This window comes from Ranitomeya variabilis, chromosome 1 (genome assembly GCF_051348905.1).
Source record: "Ranitomeya variabilis isolate aRanVar5 chromosome 1, aRanVar5.hap1, whole genome shotgun sequence".
NCBI lineage: Eukaryota > Metazoa > Chordata > Amphibia > Anura > Dendrobatidae > Ranitomeya > Ranitomeya variabilis.
In genome coordinates this window covers 768,400,252-768,421,587 of record NC_135232.1, presented here as the reverse complement: position 1 = coordinate 768,421,587, position 21,336 = coordinate 768,400,252, and the positions used below count along the sequence as shown (strand labels likewise).

At 43.8% G+C, this 21,336-nt stretch overlaps 1 protein-coding gene across 2 annotated transcripts in view; it reads right to left on the bottom strand.

Annotated features, from left to right (window-relative positions):
• Positions 1-4,144: 4,144 nt before the first annotated feature.
• ELL (elongation factor for RNA polymerase II) overlaps positions 4,145-21,336 on the bottom strand; it is a 98,595-nt gene continuing 81,403 nt past the window's right edge. For both annotated transcript variants that reach the window (XM_077271931.1, XM_077271932.1), the window contains 5 exons: positions 17,025-17,475; positions 6,818-6,884; positions 6,562-6,733; positions 5,967-6,011; positions 4,145-4,682 (listed from right to left, as the gene is read on the bottom strand). In XM_077271931.1, coding sequence (XP_077128046.1) covers positions 4,566-4,682; positions 5,967-6,011; positions 6,562-6,733; positions 6,818-6,884; positions 17,025-17,475 — 852 coding nt within the window. In that variant the 3' untranslated portion in view covers positions 4,145-4,565. The remainder of the gene's footprint in view (positions 4,683-5,966; positions 6,012-6,561; positions 6,734-6,817; positions 6,885-17,024; positions 17,476-21,336) is intronic.

Genomic DNA, 21,336 nt, shown 5'->3' with positions numbered 1-21,336 from the left:
GTACCAAAATAACACAATAGAAAAAATAAGCAAAACGTGAAAAATAACACTAAAAAACCAAAAAACATGAAAAAAACATAAAAAATGAAAATATTAGATATAGTATACCTATATTCACCCTAATATGCCCTAAGGTCTGATAACCTTCCTTGCAGCGGAGGTTGGCACCCTAGAATGTCGATATGGCGCCCCCGCTCAACGGCGACTGTCCCTTATTTCCCTAGATGGCCCCTACAAATCTAATACCCACAGACAAACACCACCACAAATATATGGATCAAATTAGATCCATTAAAATACGCTAGATGCTGCACCTGATATTCAAACTCAAGTTAATTATATAGTGGATATACAATGATCAAATGAAGACTTAGAACTGCACGTTGTTTAATATATGCTAGCAACACCTATATCTAGCCAACAGCCCTATAATATTATGCAGGCTTGTCCTATATCAAGGCATAAACTTTAGTAGATCCTCATATAGATATTAGAAAAAAACTATTAGTCACTTGACATCAGGAGGATATACCCCCAAAAAATCTACTATTGTTTCTAGCTAAAGTTATTAATAAAAAAAAAAACACAGTACTGAATAGACTAGTTATCACCCAATATATTGGCTTGTATATATGCAGTTCAGATCCACATTCCCAGTTACCCCATTCAAAGATACCGGGGATATATATATGTTATATGCATAACTAGCTTGAACAGATCTAGTGCTTTAGTATGCCATAAATTGCATCATAACGCTAAATTTAATGCCAGTTATCCACTTAGCTCCTTGTTCCTCAGATAATCCCTCATGGCCGTCATGTCAGTCCATCGGCTCATGTACACGCTGCCCGACGCGTTTCTCCCCCGTTCTATTCATTCAGGGGGTTCATCAGGGGACTTTAGATTTTTCCACCATAGTAGGTCAGAGCCACAAGCAGGAATCAAGATACCGGATTCCAAAATCTGTGCTGTCTCCTACCTTATCCACTCGCTTATATAGCATAATACTAGACGCTCCACCCACCTCCATATGGCAGCGGCGTCCTCCTATACCCGGCACCATAATCCACGTGTTCAACTAAAGCAGTGTACCGACGCACGTTGTGAAATTTGCGCACGACGTGGGCAGCGGATGCAGTTTTTCAACGCATGCGCTGCCCATTCTGAAGTCCGGGGAGGAAAGGGCAGCGTCCATCCTGCGGGCACATTTGCAGGATCCATTTTTTGCCCAAAACGACAGATTCACAAAAAACGCTAGTGTGAAAGTAGCCTTAGTGTTAAGGGGGGCACTGTAGAGTAGGAGATTAGATTGTGTTGGGAACTGGTTTCGGTCAGAGTAGTGACAGTTTGGAAAGGGGGCAGAGCTAGTGTAGTGACAGGGAGAGTGCTCTAGCTCCTCGCACTACCTGAAAATTACCTCAGGAAGGCAGAGTGAGAGGAATTGTTCTAGAAGGAGTGGTAGTAGTTGTGTGGTGAGTTACAGTTCAAAGAGACAGAAGGAGAACTAAAGGAAGCAGGTCTGGAGATGTTAGATTATGGAGCAGTGAGGCAGCTATGAAGAATCAGTGGCCAGTCTGTGGGTTACCTCCCGTGACGTCCCGGACTTACGCTCTGAAAAGGAATTGCAGAGGCAACCTGCTTTTTCGCCCAGTAAGGGGAAAGTGGACGGGGAGAACCTAGTATCAGAAAGCTGGAATTCCCAGGGGACTGCGGGTCTGGAAGCCACGGTGCTAGAAGGTAAGCTGAAGGAAAAGACCAGGGAAAGTGCAGGAGGAGAAGTTCTTAGGTCTTCTGAAGATTGTTGGATTAAGTCTTATGAAGATGTATGAATTGAGTAAAGTTTTATTGAAAATTAATCGGGACTTTGATAACATTTGTGTGTGTCTGCGACGGATTGGAGCCCTGTATGCTGAAGAAATCCCTGACCCACAGGTGGGTGAACTACTTGACACACACAGCACACCACAAAATGGACATGATATTTCTGTAGCGGAGCGTTGGGGTGTGATGAGGAAGCAGCAGCAATCCCTTGGTACGGCTACCACCCTGGCCCCCGTTACAATATGCAGGAAACTAAAAATGCCTAATGAAACAGAGGTAGGTAGTACGCGTCCCAGCGTCAGAGAGTCTTCTTCACTGTCGATCATGTGCAGTGCACGCCTCTCTGAAGCCGGGACATGTACACCCGGTTTCAGAAGATGGACGCAGTGAAGGAAAGAAGCCGCGCACATGCACAAGGCAAGTATAACGCTGGCGTAGATGCAGGCGCTTGCAAGTCAGGTCATCACATGCTAAGTGGGCCAACTAGTCTGGGGACACGAACATACAATTGACTAGTCAAAGCCCTCATTTACATATCAAAAACAGACTTTAGAAATACTTTTTCTAAAGATCCGCTTCTGTGTAATGTAATAAAGAACAGTTAGGCAGGGAATTTAGATATGTACATACAACTCCTGATGGTTCTTGGGGCATGGGGGACCTGACAGGTTCCCTTTGAACAGGTGGAAAAAAAAAAAAAAAAAGACCTGCAAAATTAAATGGGTATATTCATTTTATTTTTATTTTGTTAAATGTAACCCCCTACCCCTTGCCAAAAAGGAAGTACCGTATTTTGCGGACTACAAGACGCACTTTTTCCCCCCCAAAAAAGGGGGGAAAATGGGGGGTGCGTCTAATAGTCGCAATGCAGGCTTACCGTGGTGGCAGAGGTGCGGTGGCAGAGGTGCGGCGGCAGAGGTGCGGCGATGAGGAGGCGCAGTGAGCGGGGTCCCTTTTCCCGGTGAGGTGATGCAGCAGCCCGGTAAGGCAGCAGAGCCGGGTGAATCCTGTTATCGGTGGGCGCGGCCATCTTCCTGAGGCCACGCGTGCGCAGATAGAGCGCTCTGCTGCCCGTGGCTTCAGGAAAATGGCCGCGGGATGCCGCACGTGCGCAGATGGGGATCGCGGCGGCCATTTTCCTGAAGCCGAGATGCGAACTCGGCTTCAGGAAAACGGCCGCCGCGATCCCCATCTGCGCACGCACGGCATCCCGCGGCCATTTTCCTGAAGCCCCGGGCAGCAGAGAGCTCCATCTGCGCACGCGCGGCCTCAGGAAGATGGCCGCGCCCACCGATATCATCAGGATTCACCCGGCTCTGCTGCATTACCGGGCTGCTGCATCACCTCACTGGGACTTTGGACCCTGTATACTCCATCCTTTTGCTTCCCAGGATGGGTGCAGCAAGGTTCAGGAAGGATCTCGTGGGCACATGGACTGGAGATGATGGAGGTAGTGGTGTACATTCTGAAGCGACATTCTCCTATACCAATTCCTCAGCAAATGGAGAATGACCCAAAATTTGCCTTTTCTTTAGAGCTATGAACAACTTGGGCCACAGCTATATGAGGGATCTACAGAAGCACTGCACTCTGCCAACCACTCAGGTCAGCAGGCACAAAAATCACATCCATACCTAGGATCCAGCTTCCAACATTTGGAGACAAGGACTTTTGTTACACATCCTCCACTCTCTGGAGCTCACTACCTACATCAACCAAGGAGATATCATCCCTGGCATTTACATCTCCACTGAAGATGGACCTGTTCAGTTGGGTGTTTGAAGACACATCACACACTCGCCCCTACATGGGAAATAACACCAGACTACTTTAGTGCCAAAATGTGCTTCAAGTCCATTGTGGGAATGTGCAACAAATGTTTTACATCCGTGCAGGGGTGTGCATACAAATATAACCGTAACATGCACACTTAGAGAAAATTCCCAACAATCCAGACATCCAGTGCAGCCTCATCTCACAATTATTCACCCTTTGCATTTCTTTTGCAATCCTTGCTGCAAACACTCTGTGGCGTGTGCTAGGGGGACGCAGGGGTCTTGTACTGGCTTCTTGTTTTCCAGTGCTTGAAGAATGAAGAACCCGGTGTAACTCACAGGCAATAGGACGAGGTGTATCCCTGATAATCACATGCTGACACCACTGTCCCCCTCCAGATATCGTCCAGTAACTGGCTTGTGGCATAGGATCGCTTTATAGTGTGAAGATAGCCCTGAATCATGAACATTTTAAGCATTTTGTAAATCCTTACAATAATTTTTTTCATACAGGACTTATTTCAAAACCACACTTGGAAGTCTCAGCATACATTCAACAGTATTAATTCATTTATTATTGGATTCCAGCAATAATTCAGGAAATAAAAATAGCATATCTTCTTTTGGCATTTGTATATATCTCATTAGTCCACCCAATGTTAAAAGGGACAACAAAAAAAAAAAGAATGAGGCCTGTGACAAAAAATATATGTATATATTAAATTGTACTTTATAGAGTGCCTCAGCCAGGTGCAGCTTCCACTACTTGGCTTGGCAAGACACTTGCATGAAGTTAACCGAAAGTCTGACTGCGCCTTACGGCAAATACTTCCACTGGTGCTGACCGGAGAATAGGTATCGCCTGCACAGAGAATTTATAGGGAAAAAAAGAAAAAAGAAATGGAGAGGAAAAACCCAAAAGCCAGTCACATTCCCAGGTGCACAGATACCGCTACCTGGACGTGGGCATTAATGCCACGACTGAAACTGCTGTTGGTCATACTGTGCAATCAGTTTCTTTATGTGAGCCAGCTTATTATGAAGGTATTCACATCTGTTCTTCTCCTCACTGTATTTGGGATTTGACTGCAAGAAAGAAGAAATTGTTTTAAGATCAATAAGACCCTCCATGTACCTTCTATAATATACTACTGCAGATTTATCATCACGGACAGCGAACACTGGACAGAACAGATTTATCACAGCAGCTCATGCGGTTTGATGGATCGGTCTAATCTTATGAAAGCCTAATCTAAGACTACAATATGAATTCGCTTCGAGAGGTGCATTTTAAGCCACACCCCCTTGTCAGACAAGTCGTATAAAGGATCTAAAAACACATCGTGAATCTGGTGCAAGGCAGAAATGTCAGAATTCTTGCATTTAGTTGATCAATATCCCATAATGTCTGAGCACTACAGCGAAATGTTTTTAATCCGTGTTTTGCAGTTTACATGCAAAAATTCCCATTATGTCTGTCATTGTGGGTTCACCCAACCACCGTACATATCGGCAACTCCCAGCAGGTTTTGGCAACTCGCGTACACATGAATGTCAGAATTGGAAGATTAAAGGGAACCTGTCACCAGGTTTGGCCGATAAGATACAGCCACTGCCTTTTAGGCAGCATTCTATAATGCTGTGGATAAGCCCCCGATCTGACCTGCAAGTGAAGGAAAATAAGTTTTATTATACTCACCGGGGGGGCGGTCTGGTCCGATGTGTGTGGCAGGTCCGGTGCCCCCCATCTTCATGCGATGCCGTCCTTCTGCTTCTTCATCGCTCCCCGGTACAGGCGCACTGATTTTCCCTGGTGAGGGCAGAGCAAAGTACTGCAGTGCGCAGGCGCCGGGCCTCTCTGACCTTTCCCAGCGTCTGCGCACTGCAGAACTTTGCTATGTCCTCAATAGGGCAGAGAAGTACACCTGCGCCGGAGCATTATACCGGGGAGCCATGGCGCAAGCAGGAGGACAGCATCACATGAAGATGGGGGGCACCGGACCTGCAACACCCATCGGACCGGACCGCACGTGCGTATAATAAAAGTTATTTTTCCTTCTTTTGCAGGTCAGATCGGGGGCTTATCTACAGTGTTATAGAACACTGTATATCTACCCTAAAAGGTGATTGCCGTATCTTATATCAGCCAAACCTGGTGACAGGTTCCCTTTAAGCAGTGAGCACCAAATGAAGGTAGCACATTCGTCTTCTACAAACCCTCTCATTAATAGACAATGTTACAAGCTGCTGTTAATTGGTCATATAAGGATTTTACTAGCCATAACCAAATCAAGTGCAGCCTTTTCTCCTTGCCTTGTGAAAGGTAATTTACAGTTTGCGGTATACAACATATTTAATAGAACGGCTTACCTTTTTAATTTTACGGTACTCTTGCAAGATTTGATCGTGGATGGTCTACAAAGAAAAACATTATTTAGTGAGGACATGTCAAAATGTGGAGGAGCAACAAAGTACACATTACACGCCAAGTGTTATGCTGACCTCTAGTGGACACATTGTATATTGCTTGCACAAAAAAAAGGAAAAAAAAAATACACCACTTCTCCACTTGTGTGTCATGTTCACATGGAACAGATCATCCAGAAAATACTCTAACATTTTGCATCTACACCGGCACAGAATCCTGAAAAGGGTGAGCATGACTTCACAATGGTACTCCATCCTTACAGCATTATAACAGTTTGCCCCACAACGTTAACACCTGGTTTCCTGAAGCAACATGGAGACGAGAGGATTGTTGCACTGATCTACGCAGTCACAGAATCCAGAGCCAAGACCAGATATGATGCCAAGGCCGCAGTGGGAACATGGACTGTAACCCAATAGAACCACTAGCACAAGTAATTGTAGTGAGAACCCGCACTTTCCTTTCCGTTACATCTTCCCCTACACTCTCCGGGGCGTCCCCTGCCGGAAGCCATGCCCGGCGGGCAGCCATCTTTACCTTGTACTCCTCGGTACCCGGGCACAGCTGTTTCAGCTGCGAGTCTAGCTGGGTAAATCTGCTGGTTATCCTCTCTATCCTCGCATGTAAGTCTCTGTATTCGTTATATTCGGCATTGAAGTCATTCTTGTAACTCTGGCGCTGTTCCTGTGATGAGATTGCGGCGTATTTCCTAGGAAATGACAAACAACCAAGACATCAGGACTGAAATAGAGAAGTGTGAGCCGATACAATGGCAATGTGGCTTTGTACTCACACAATATAATCTGGCATCTCTGACGTGGATGATGGAATACTGGAATTACTGCATGCTCCATTTAAGTCTAGGGGGGAAAAAAGTGTGACCATTAGCCAACAAACATAGGTCAAAACGCAAACAAGAGCTTCTAAGTGCCCACCATACAGTTAACCAATAGCCTTCAATCATTAAAGGCGCTGTAAAAGGGGCACCATGGGTTATCAGTCAGATTGGGCTGGTACTCCCATCTGTTGCTGCCACCAGCACGTCTTTTGGGAGGGCGGACACCCAGGCAACTTCTCTCCTGCACAAATCTCCTCTTTAGAGGTAAACAAAGGGAAATCAGGCACCACGTTTACAGCAGGAGTGGCATAAAGTAGGGGCAGAGACCCTAATTCCAGCAATGTGTCTACGCATACACATACACAACCGAGCACTAACTAATCTATGGTAAAGCAGATCTGTCACCACATTTCACATTTCTAAGTGCATACATTATTAAATAGCTCTTAGACCTCATGAGGCAGATGTGCTTATTTTGAAAATCCATGTCAGATCGGGTGTAAACCATTAAAATCAGCTAGAGCATTTTTATATAGAATATCATTAAATTTATAATGCAGGGACACACAAAAAAGGTGGGTCCCCAAAGTAGTTCTAAAAGTGATCAGGGGTTGTCATAGCAGAGTTCAGGTGCATGTTCCTAGCTGCACACATAAATGTATCATTTGGCAAACAATCCAGTAGTGGTGCACATGTGGAATAGGACCATATAGGTGGTGTGCAATGTCCTACGCAACCATGCGGCACATGGTGGCAGCACAGTGACATTAACAGGATAGAATTAGTCACCACAAACATTACACAGCGTCACGCACAACCAAACGCCCAATGTCAGGCAGCCAGAGAGAAGTCGGACAAATGGCCTAGAAATTAAACTAAATAGGATGCAGGTCCCATTGAGGCCCTGGAGCATTTGGTTGGCAGCCATATCGGCTGGCTCTCCAATACCCAAGAGCTGAGCGCTCCTGTGTTCTCTATGAAAGAGATGGAGAGGGGAGGCAATCAGAAATCTAACATGCTGGATAGAAATTTCCTTGACAGTTAATTGTCCGAGGCTCACAGACAAAAGACTGTAGGCAGAACCAGCCGACATTAGCCTTATAAGCTTAATACTCAGTACTAAGGCCATTTATAGGTACACCTAGAAAAATGGTGAAAAGAAAGTGCTCCATATACAAGGAATTTCATGGGGAAAAATATATTGTTTATACCAACACTGGATTGCAATTACTACGATTTTTTATTTTCTAATAGATCGTTTATTTCTGTACACGATTATGGGGACAGCCATTTGGCCTGGGCTGCTGTTACCAACATTCAGCAATAGGAGCCATAGTGAAAAGGACACTCTGTAGGTGGAAGAGGTGGTGAGCTGTGACCCTCCTTCTGTGGAGCCTGGGTCATCTATACTGTATTTTTATCCAAGTACAAACTGTACATACATACATACATACATACATGCGGTTTAATAATTTGTTCAAAGATATTTCCAGGTATAGAAGTAAGGCGCACTGGCCTGTAATTTTCATGGCTCTATCTTTATTTCTTTTTTTGAAGATAGTGGCAACATTTCCCCATCTCCAATCTTCTGGGACTTCTCCTGTACGCCAGGATTTTTCTAAGATTCTGGCTAGTGGTTCTGCAATTTCCTCTGCCAAGTCTTTCAGTACCCTAGGGTGTAATTCAAATGGATCAGGAGATTTAAAGTCATTTAAATTAGTTAAGTGTTCCCTTACCATCTCTGTTTGTAGATGGTGTGGATTATTTGATTCTTTTGATGGCACTGTGAAGATCAGCTGATGTTACAATTGCTTTCTTAGAGATCACAGATGCAAAATAGGAAATTAAAAGTTTGGCCTGCTCAACATCATTTTTCACCATTTTCATCCCATAATAATCCTGTAGCATCTTTGACTTATCTTTTGCTTTTGACATACCCCCAAAATATTTACCGCTTTTGGTCTCCTTGGCAAGCCTCACTTCATTACGGACTTTAGCTCTGCTAACACTTGCCTTGCATTCTGTGCAAAAAGCATTATATTCTTCTTTAGATATGCCCCTCCTTTACATTTAAGATACATTTCTTTTTTCCTGTTTAACAAGTGATTAAGTTATATGTTCATCCACCCTTGCCTCTTTAAATGCTTCCAATTATTTCTTTTTCGGGATTGTTACAGATTGTGCGGTGAGAAATTCATTCAGCAAAATCTCCCATCCTTCCAGGACATTTGTCCTTTAGAACATCCAGCCATTGTACCTTTCCTACCCTCTTTCTAAGCCCACTAAATTCTGCCTTTCTGAAGTCCAATCTTAACCCCTTTACCTTGCATGTTAATTATTGCTTGCACAAAAAAAAGGAAAAAAAAAATACACCACTTCTCCACTTGTGTGTCATGTTCATTAATTGGCTGGAATTGGGATCGGACGCCATGTCGCGTTTGGAGAGCCCCTGATGTGCCTAATCAGTGGAACACCCCCCCCCCCCCCCAAGTGAGACCATTTTTGAAACTAGACCCCCCCCCCCCCCAAGGAACCTCTCTAGATGTGTAGTGAGCACTTTGAACCCCCATGGGCTTTACAGAAGTTTAGAACTTTAGAGCCGTGAAAATAAAATCGCATTCTCCTCACAAAAATGTTAGTTTAGCTCCAAATATTGCATTTTCATAAGGGTAACAAGAGAGATTGCGCCATACAATTTGTTGTGCAATTTCTCTTGAGTACGCCGATACCCCATATGTAGGGGAATACTATGTTGGAGGCACAGTGTAAAGTTCAGAAGGGAAGAGGTGCCATATTGGAGATCAGATTTTGCTGGATTGGTGTGAGGGTGCCATGTCACATTGGCTGAGCCCCTGAGGTGCCAGAACAACAGAAACGCCCATATGTGACCTCATTTTACAAACTACACTCCCCAATGAGGGAGGAGTGCAGTGATCGTATTGACACCACATGTGCATCACAGAATTTTATACCACTGAGAGGTGAAGAAAGAATAAATTACATTTTTACCACTAAAATGTTGTTTTAGCCCCAAGTTTTTAATTTAAGGGCCAATAGGAATTTTTTTTACAACAAACTGAGGTCCATTTCTCCCCGAGTGCGCCAATACCCTACATGTAATCAGGAAATATTTTTCAGGCACAGTGCAAAGCTCAGAAGGCAGATTTTACTGTTATGATTTGCAGGTGTCATGGCCCACTGGGAGAGCTCATGAGGTGCCAGAACATAAAAAAACAAACAAAACAAAAGTGACCCCATTTCACAAACTACACCCCTCAATTAATTCATCATACTGACACCATGGGTATGTCACAGAATTTTATACCAAAAAGTCAGCATGCGGTGGCTGATGGAACTATTACTCCCATCAGCTTACCGTTGCCGCTAATAACAGTGACATCAGGAGTGGCTGATGGGGGTATTCATCTGCTGCATGCGGTTTAATGAATGAAAAAACGGAGTGGGTTCCCCTGTATTTTCTATAACCAGCCAGGAAAAACTCACAGCTGGGGGTTGCAACCCTCAGCTGTCAGCTTCAGCAAGGTTGGTTATCAAGAATAGAGGGGTCCCAACGCTGTTTTTTTGTTTTTTTTTTTAAATAAATTTTAAAAAAGCGTGGGGGAAAGTGGGAAGAGCCAGGCAAAGGGCCAGAATTGGCACATCTAATAGATGTGCCTTTTCTGGGCAGCTGCGGGCTGCTACTTTTAGGCTGGGGGAGTCAATTTCCATGGCCCCTTACCAGCCTCAGAATACCAGCCCCCAGCTGTGAGCTTTAGCAAGGCTGGTTGTCAAAAATGGGGGGAGGGGGGAAATCCCATGCCGTTTTCTTCAATTATTTAAATTTTTTTTTTTTTTTTTTTAAAGCGTGGGGACCTGCTCTATTCTTGATAACCAACCTTGTTGAAGCTGACAGCTGAGGGGTGCAGCCGCCCAGCTGCGAGTTTTGCCTGGCTGGTTATAGAAAACTAGATGGTGGCCCGATTCTAACTCATCAGGTATTCTACAATATGTATGTATATAGCAGCCAGATACTATATAGCACAGGCCACGTAGTATATAGGAGCCATGTAGTATATAGCAGACAAATAGTACATGGCTTGTGCTATATAGTATGTGGCTGCTATATACATACATACATACATATTGTAGAATACCCGATGCGTTAATACAGGCCACGCAATATATAACAGCCCAAACAGTATATAACACAGCCCACATACTATATAACACAGGCCACGCAATATATAGCACAGCCCACGCAGTACAAAACACAGGCCACATAGTATGTAACACTGGCCACGTAGTATATAGCAGCCATGTAGTATATAGTACTGCCCACGTAGTATATAGCAGCCATGTAGTATATAGTACTGCCCACGTAGTATATAGCAGCCATGTAGTATATAGTACTGCCCACGTAGTATATAGCAGCCATGTAGTATATAGTACTGCCCACGTAGTATATAGCAGCCATGTAGTATATAGTACTGCCCACGTAGTATATAGCAGCCATGTAGTATATAGTACTGCCCACGTAGTATATAGCAGCCATGTAGTATATAGTACTGCCCACGTAGTATATAGCAGCCTTGTAGTATATAACGCAGCCCACGCAGTATTTAGCAGTGTGGGCATCATATCCCTGTTTAAAAAAAAAAAAAAAAAGAAAGAAAAAGAATGAAAATAAAAAAGTTACATACTCACCCCCTGGGATCCAACAGCGCTCTGGCGATGTGCGCGCGGCTGCCGCCATCTTCCGTTCCCAGGATGCATTGCGAAACTACCCAAAAGACAGCGGTCTCACGAGACCGCTAAGTCCTCTGGGTAATTTCGCAATGCATCTCTGGGACCGGAAGCTGGCGGAAGGCGCGAGCGCATCGTCGGACTATGGAGGGTGAGTATAGCAGGTTTTTTTTTTTATTAATATTTTTAACATTAGATTTTTTTTACTATTGATGCTGCAAAGGCAGCATCAATAGTAAAAAGTTGGGGACACACAGGGTTAATAGCAGCGGTAACGTTACCCGCGGCATAGCGCGGTACGTTACCGCTGGGATTAACCCTGTGTGAGCAGTGAGGGGAGTATGGAGCGGGCGCCGGGCACTGACTGTGGGGAGTATGGAGCGGGCGCCGGGCAGTGACTGCAGGGGAGTAGGGAGGGACTAATCGGACTGACTGGTCGCGGCAGCCATGACAGGCAGCTGGTGAGACCAATCAGCGACGCGGGATTTCCGTGACAGAAGTTGCAGACAGAAAGACGGAAGTACCCCTTAGATATATATAATATATCTATATAAAATCCTCGCAGGTTTTTTTTCTTCATTTATTTATGTATAGCGTAGGCGGCGGCTGATGAATATCCCCATTAGCCGCTCCGGTATCACTGTTATTAGCAGCAGCAGGAGAAGGCTGATGGGAGGAATAATCCCATCAATCACCGCCTGCTGTCTCTTATCACTTAAATATAACTCATCATTCTGCCCTGCTCGCACGATCGCTGGCAGAGCAGGGGAGAATGATGAGAGCAGTGTTCAGCACTCGGCGCCGGGGAACAGCTCTTACTGTAACGCTTCTTCCCTGGCGTCGATCCGTATAGTACTGATGCAGCACACGCATGCCACACGTGTGCTGCAAGTATTACACACAGGGACACCGACATCTCCGGCACCGGAAATATCATGACGTGTGAAAGAGGCCTTACAGCGAGTGTTTATGTTTAGCTGCTGTCCCACACACACAAAAAAAAATGCTTTTTATTGCAAAAATTAATTTTTGCATGACATTTTGAGAGCTATAATTTTTTCATATTGTGGCCCACAGAGTCATGTGAGGTCTTGTTTGCTTTATAGTACCTACCTTCCCACATGCTCGTTTTACCCTTTATTTCCACTCTCCCCTCTGATTTAAAGCTCGGGCTTCATGAAGCAAAAAGAAGGGAGGAGATAGATGGAAAACAAGTAGGTGGGAAGGTTTATTTAAATGATTGGCTCCGCCATGAAGCACCTGTATTTGGCTTGAACTGTAGTTCTGTGCCGACAGTCTCCAAGTTTCCTTGGCCAACCACCGAGTATGGTTTTCAAACCTACCCATTTCTTGGTGCTTTGTCAAAAGAACTTGAACACCACATATCAGTATCCGGGTGTGCTTGGAAATCTTTGCTTGCGAGAGACATTGCTGATTTAAAGGGAACCAGTCACCTGAATTTGGCGGGACCGGTTTTGGGTCATATGGGCGGGGTTTTCAGGTGTTTGATTCACCCTTTCCTTACCCGCTGGCTGCATGCTGGCCTCAATATTGGATTGAAGTTCACAATATTGCCTTGCGCTGGCGTGTACTCGAGGACAGAGAATGAATTTCAATCCAATATTGCGGCCAGCATGCAGCCAGCGGGTAAGGAAAGGGTGAATCAAACACCCGAAAACCCAGCCCATATGACCCAAAACCGGTCCCGCCAAATTCAGGTGACAGGGTCCCTTTAATAATGCGTGTTTCTTGTTCCAGTTCCCAGTCTTTCCATGGCGTATGAAGCGGAGACATGAAACAAGACTTCCACAACTGCACATTTATAGCAGACACTGGCTGCTCCTCAACCAGTTTAAAACCTTCTACACGCTTTTTTCAGTTAGTCATTACTTTCATTCATAGGGTGAAACAGTTATCACCTGTTCTGTATAATTGGTTACTCATCATATATGTCTTCATATAGTGCTCTGATCAAGTATTCACCAGTATGGCTTCTGACAGGCCATTGATCCTTCAGTGACTTGCCCCTTATTTTACATAATGAATAATGTATAAAAAAAGGGAAATCATTAAAAAAAAATCCTCTTACAAGATGGCGCCACCATCACCGATAGATGCTACTGCGCGTATGAGGGCCTGACATCAACAAGTGGGTGTTGGCATTTAGCAAAGAACACCAAGATTAGTGGATTCAACATTGGCACCATGTGCTCTTCACGGATGGGAGCAGGTTCACACTGAGAACATGTCAGAGTCTGGAGACGACACAGAGAACGTTCTGCTGCCTGTAACATCCTCCAGCATGACCGGTTTGTCAGTGGGTCAGTAATGGTGTGGGCAGGAATTTCTTTGGAGGGCTGCACAGCCCTCCATGTGTTAGCCAGCATGGCTAAAGATCCAAGCACCTGCGGTGGTTGTTGGTGAGCTGGCTTTGCCTTTTCCTTTGTTAGCCAGAGGTACCTGGATGAGATCCTCAGACCCATTGTGAGACCATATGCAGGTGCAGTGGGCCCTCGGTTCCTTCTGATACATGACAATGCTAGGCCTCATGTGGCTGAAGTGTGTCAGCAGCTCCTGCATGATGAAGGCATTGATGCTATGGACTGGTCAGTCCGTACCCCAGACCTGAATCCAAATAGAGCACATCTAGGAAATCATGTCTTGTTCCATCCATCAAAGCCACTTTGCATCACAGACTGTCCAGGAGTTGGTGGATGCTTTAATACAGGGATGGGAGGAAATCTCTCAGGAGAACATCCGGTGCCTAATCAGGAGCATGCCCAGGCGTTGTACAGTAGGGAGGACATACATGCACGTGGAGGCCACACACAACACTGAGCATTATTTCCTTGTCTGGAGGCATTCCACTGAAGTTGCATCAGCCTGTAATTTGAATTTCCACTTTGATTTTGAGTATTACTTTAAGTCCAGACCTCGAAGGGATATTCATTTTGATTTACAGTGATAATTTTTGTTTTATTGTTCTCAACGCACTTCACTATGTGTTGAATACACACACACCATTTTTTACATTTTAAAAATTACATAAAGGCAAATGGGCCAATGCTAAAGTTTGGGCACCCATGGAGATTTGTGTGCTCATAACTTTGACCAAAGTTTCAGACTTTAATTACCCGGTCAGGTTATGGTTTGTTCACTATGAACGTTCAGTTAAGTGATGGAAAAATCCCAGCTTTATAAAAACCCAGCATCCTCTAACCTTGTGCCAAAAAACACCAGCCATGGGTTCTTCTAAGCAGCTGCCTAGAACTCTGAAAATGGTGGAGGCCCACAAAGCATAAGGCTATAAGAAGATAGCAAAGTGTTTTCAAGTTGCCCTTTCCTCAGTTCGAAATGTAGTTAAGAAATGGCCATTAACAGGAACAGTGGAGGTCAAAATAAAGTCTGAAAGACCAAGCAAAATTTCAGTGAGAGCGGCTCGTAGGATTGCTAGAGAGGAAAATCAGGACCCCAGCTTGACTGCAAAAGACCTTCAGAAAGATTTAGCTGACTATGGAGTTGTGGTACATTGTTCTATTGTTCAGAGACACCTGCACAAATATGGCCGTAACAGAAGAGTCATCAGAAGAAAGCCACTCCTGTGTCCTCACCATAAAATTCAGTGCCATAAGTATGCAAATCAAATCTAAACAAGCCTGATGCATTTTTCTTTTGGGCATTTTGGAAACAAGTCTTGTGGACCGATGAAGTTAAAAAATTATTTTGCTACATGATTAAAGATATGTGTAGAGAAAAAAGTGCACAGAATTTCAGGAAAAGAATATCTCACCAACCATTAAGCATGGGACTGAATCAATCATGCTTTGGGGTTGTGTTGCAGCCAATGGCAAAGGCATTTCACAGGTAGAGGAAAAAAAGGATTCAATTAAATTTCAATTCTTGATGGAAACATAACACCATCCATCAAAAAGCTGAAGTTGAAAAGAGAATGGCTTTTACAGATGTTTAAATAATTATCCAAGTCAAAATCCACAATAGACTACCTCAAAAGGCGCGAGCTGAAGGTTTTACAATGGTCCTCACAGTCCCCTGATCTGAAAATCATTGAAAATCTGTCGTTAGACCTTAAAAACAGCAGTGCATGCAAGATGATCGAGGAATCTCACAAAACTGGAAGAATCTTCCAAGGAAAAATGAATGAAAATCCCTTAAAGAAGATTAAAAATAATTTGAAGAAACAAGTATTGAAAGATTCTTGGGCTGGCTACAAAAAAACATTTACAATGTGTGATACTTTCAAAAGTGGGTGTAACTAGGTACTAACCATGCAAGGTGCTTAAACTTTTACATCGGCCCATTTTTCTTTTTATAATTTTTAAAATATAAAAAAAGACTTTTTTGCCTACACTACAAAGGAAATGGGTCAACTTTAACTTTAGCCCTTTAGAAGATATTTCATCTTCAACTTGTTTAACTGTTCAAAGTATCAGTAATTTTGACCAGGGGTGCCCAAACTTATACATGCCACTGCATACTCCGTAGTAATGTTGAAAATTAATAAAATGAAGTACTGCATCCTTTCCAAATCCTAAAAGCACGGTTACAGATTCCCCGCTTTTTCCATTCCCCTCATTGAAAAACATCCAAGGGAGCCTAGGTAGAAAGGTTTGGAGAAATGGCTGTCTGTGTGCTCTAAGGCTATGTTCACGTGTTGCGTTTTTGCAGCAGTTTTTTTTTTTTTGTGCTGCGTTTTATGTAAATTATAAGCTGTGTACCAGCAAAGTCTATGAGATTAAAGTAATCTCATGCACACGGTTTTTTTATTTCTCTAACCGATTTGGAAAACTGCTGCGTTTTTGCAAACTGCAACAGGTCAGTGGTTTTTTTTTTTTTTTTTTCAGCGTTTGTGCAGCTTTTTTTCTTTTTTGAAAATGGAGAAAAATGCAGGTATCGCTGCATTTTTGGTGCAAAATCCTTAAGGAAATTGCATACTGATTTTTTTTGAGAGCCACTAAACTTTATCACCATGCACAAGAGACCATAAACGCAGCAAAACCGGCTTTTTGTAAAGCAGCTCCTTTCCTGCCAAGAGTGCAGGTTTTGCCTGCAGAAAAAAAGCAGCAAAAATGCAACATGTGAACATAGCCTTACAGGTCTGTCAGCAGTACAGCCGACCAGTTGCCACAGCATCACTGGTCCAACCAAGACTACATCCCACCATAAGATTTGATAACTTTTACATCCCATGCATGTAGCGTGATTTTCATATCCCATTCCCTTTTCTAGCTTTCTCTCATCACTGTGGACCCAGTATATCCCAATAGCCATTTAACACCCTGGTTACCACTTGTGATCAGCCCCCTGGTGTAGATGGATAGCCCACCCTCCAGACTACAGGGGCACCACTTGTAGCCTAGATTGATTCGGTGTTTATGCGTGTGTCGTCAGCCATACTCACCGAGCACTATTGGAGAAGAGCCACTGATTAAGCCTGAGATTTTGCCCAAGCTGCAGTTTTGTTTTCCACCGGCTCCCTTCTCCTTGGTTCGCTCTCGCTCTTTGTGCTTTCGGGATTTCTTTTTGGGCTTTGTACGTGTTGGGTTACAGTTCTGTTTGGCCTCATTGAGACCATCTGTCTTTAGAGGGAGGCCTAGCCTCTCAGAGGCTTCTTCTCCCTCACAGTCTTTGTGTTGTGTATCAGAGCTGGAATCTGAAAGAGGTTCATGGGGTGGAGGAAGGTGGGAACTTGAACTGACCGAATCCAACGTTGGGGGAGCTGGCGAATCCTTTCCATTGGAAGAACTGAGCTTTCCATTAAAGGTAGGCTGTGATCGGTGCGTGAAGTGGGAAATACGTGGCTTCTTGTTGGCTAAAGGGTCAATGAACTCGGGATTTTGCGGAGGTCGTTTCTGAGGGCAGAAAAGAGAACAGCAGTCATTTTGTGTTTCTGATAATTAGGCAACCATCTTATTTTATTACAGTCTCCATACACTAGTGCAACAACCAGCAAGTCATTCTCAGTACAGGCAAGATTACAGATCACACAGTCCCATGGTGCTGCAGAAAGCTATGGGCAATGCTTGCAGCTACCACTAGATGGCACTGCCCTACAAAACACAAACCTAGATCACAGGGATGAAGAATGAGGCCATGTTCACATGTCTGCATTGCTATACAAATTAGAAGCTGGTTTTTACAGCCCCAGTAAAGGTTTGGAGATTTCAGAAATCTCACACACACGCTTGGTTATGTTTTCCTAACTGAATTTAAGAGCTGCAGCAATTTTCAGCGTTTTGAGTTTATATTCGCAGAGTGTATCAAAGTATTTTTGGTGAATAGAACCATTACACACGTACTGTAAGGGTATGTGCACAAGTAGGAAAAGAGGTGCCGAATTTTCTGTACAAAATCCGCATCACCTGGCAGAATCCGCAGCCGCGGTTTTTATGCGGATTTTGTGCGGTTTTTATGCGGAATTGATGCAGATTTTGTGCGGTTTTTGCCACTGCGAATTTTAACATGGAGGGGTGCAGAAACGCTGCAGATCCGCACAAAAGAAGTGACATGCACTTCTTTGAAATCCGCAGCAATTCTGCACTGATTTTTCCGCACCATGTGCACAGCTTTTTTTTCCCCATTGACTAACACTGTACTGTACATCACAGTGCGGCTCTGCAGTGTTTCTGCGCGGGAAAAATCCACTGTGGATCCGCAGCAAATCCGCATCGTGTGCACATAGCCTAAATAAACACGTTATCTGCTCCCAACCACCCCCCCCCCCCCAAAAAAAAAAAAAAAAATTACAAGAAAAAGCTGAAAAAAAACAGGCCTTTTGAATGTGTTCTGTTCATACAAAAAGAAACAAAAAAACAAACGCAGCGCACTTTTTTTTGGGAAGGGAATCTCAAGGCATCAAAAAAAATGAACAAAACTCATGTAAGAGAACCAACACTTTTTACTACTCTCTTGTAACTCTAGAACACGTCAATGGTTCCCACTGATTCAGAGAATGTTTCTCGTGACAATGTACTTCAGGATAGTTTATTTATTGAAAAAAAAGGAAATTAGGCAAAAATTTTGAAAACTGAATTTTTGAACTTTTGATTTTCGTGCCCTTAAAATCAGAGACTTATGTCACGCAAGATAGTTAATAAATAACATTTCCCACATGTCTACTTTACATCAGCACAATTTTGGAAATAATTTTTGTTGGTTAGGACGTTATAATTAGCTGTGACTGTCACACAGCCGCGACACATGCAGCTGCGGCACCAAACAGCTGATTATCAGGAGCGCTCCAGGTATCCGGGCTCCTGATGCAGCTATTCGGATTAGGTGTTTTCTATCATATAGACCCCTCAAAGTGACTTCAAAAGTGATGTGGTCCCTAAAAAAAGGGTTTTGTAAATTTTGTTGGAAAAATGAGAAATCGCTGGTCAACTTTTAACCCTTATAACTTCCAAAGAAAACAAAATTTTGGTTCCAAAATTGTGCTGATGTAAAGTAGCCATGTGGGAAATGTTACTTTAGTATTTTGTGTGACATATCTCTGTGATTTAAGTGCATGAAAATTTAAAGTTGGAAAATTGCAAAATGTTCCCCAAAATTCCGTTCTTTCACAAATAAACGCAAGTCATATTATAGAAATGTTACAACTAACATGAAGTACAATATGTATAATCACTGGAATCCACGGAAGCGTTCCAGAGTTATTACCTCAAAGGGACAGTGGTCAGAACTGTAAAAATTGGCCCGGTCATTAACGTGCAAACCACCCTTGGTGTAAAGGGGTTAATGAAGCAAGGTAACGTGAGGCAGGCTTTGCAGGAAGATGAGTCAGGCTACAGACTAACGCCATGGTCAGTAATCCCGCATGATTCACATCCTGCCCGCATTTACAGCAGTACTAGTTTATGAATACCTTTCCCTCACATGCAATCTACCATGGATTGGACGTGTCCGTTCACCAACTGTTCCATGGAGCTTTCTACTTGGGAACAGACGCTCCTCAGAGCTACAATCAGGACTAAGGGGCATTTACATTAGACAATAATAGAGACGTCATAACTTTATTTATATAGCGCCACGTTACAAGTAAGCGGTGACACATACAGACAGTAAATGCAATGTAAGGCAAGACAGTGCAAACAGCTACATTAGTAGTGGGGGGCCCTGCTCGCAAGCTTACAATCTACAAGGAAACAGAGGGACACAACAGGTTAAACGTGCAGGTTATTTCAGGTCCAGCAACTGTAATAGGTTTTCATATAAAGCTACATGTCATCAGCCAGTGTGATTAAGTGCAATTATCAGGTGCATGTATGGTGTGGAGACAGATGAATAGGAGGGAGCATCATATGATTAATATTTAGAAGGAGGGAACAGGGAATAGTTAGGTTAATGACTTGAGGTGATAGGCTTGTTTAAAGCAATGGGTTTTTAAAGCAAGTTTAAAAGAGTGATTTCCAGAGAACTGACGCAGCACGGGAGAAGTCTTGGTGACGGAGGTTCAAGGTTTGGATTATGGAGGCTGTTAGTCTTAGGTCCGTTTTAGAACGGAGGGAACATGTAGGGCAATAGACGGAGATGTACGGTGGTGCAGAACTGTGGAGGACGTGATGAGTGATGAGTTTATAATGTATTCTGTATTGGATTGGTAACCAGTGTAATGACTGGCACAAAGTGGAGGCTTTGGTGAAGCAGCTGGACAGAAATACAGCCCTGGCTGCATTGGAGAGGAGAGAGTTTAGTAATTGAGACCAGTCAGAAGAAAGTTGCAGTAGGCCAGACGAGAGAGAATAAGAGTGACAGTAAGAGTTTTAGCGGTTTGAAAGGTCAGGAAAAAGTCAGATTTTGGAGATGTTTTTAAAATGCAGGTGACATGAGCAAGTGAGTGATCAGATATAAGGAATAAAGGAAAGTTAGTGTCAAATATAACCCCCCAGACTGTGGGCCTGCTGCTTGGTCATTTACTAGCCTGTTTAGGCAGGCTTCAGATGACTAATAGGTTGTTGTGTGTAAACAGTCTATCTCGGCAACACATCTGGTTTACACAGGCTTAAAAAAAAAAAAAAAATCATTTCACCTGACAAACAAGCAGTTCAGTAATGAGGCACATCTAAAGAAGACATATATAGACAGAAGTAGGTATTGTCTTTTTATCAGTACAGTAGCCCTTAGGGCCCCTTCACACTGTGCAATCAAAGTCTGAACGAGCGTTCGATTTGTGACGTTTATCCGTCCTCGTTCCGAGGTTGCAAAGTGTGACATGGCGTTACGATTTGCGACGCAGCCCAGCATCGTACGATGTGAAAGAAAGAGCAGAACTTTCTTTCGTCGTAAATGTCTCGCTGTGGCGGTCGAAATCGTAGTATGTGACGGCGGTCATACGAGCTCGTAATGCGACTACGTGGGTTGGGCTTCCGCATACCTGTCTCCTGATTGGGCGTGACGTTTTAGCACGCCCATGCTGGTAATACGTCACGCTCGGAGTCGTAGGACTATGGCGGTGTGAAGGGTAGCGTACGATTGCGACGCGTGACGTTCACATCGCAACTACGTCAGAAAAAGCGTTAACATCGTAGAGTGTGACCGCTGGCTACGAGCTCGTACTGCGATGTCGAATATGACGCAAATGCGTCGTAATCGTAGCAGAATCGACCAGTGTGAAGGGGCCCTTAGAGTCTATTTACAGTTGCAGTTGTTGAATGGCTTGTTTAGACACATGGTTAAAAATTATATGAGCACAGAACATCAGTGGGCAGCACATT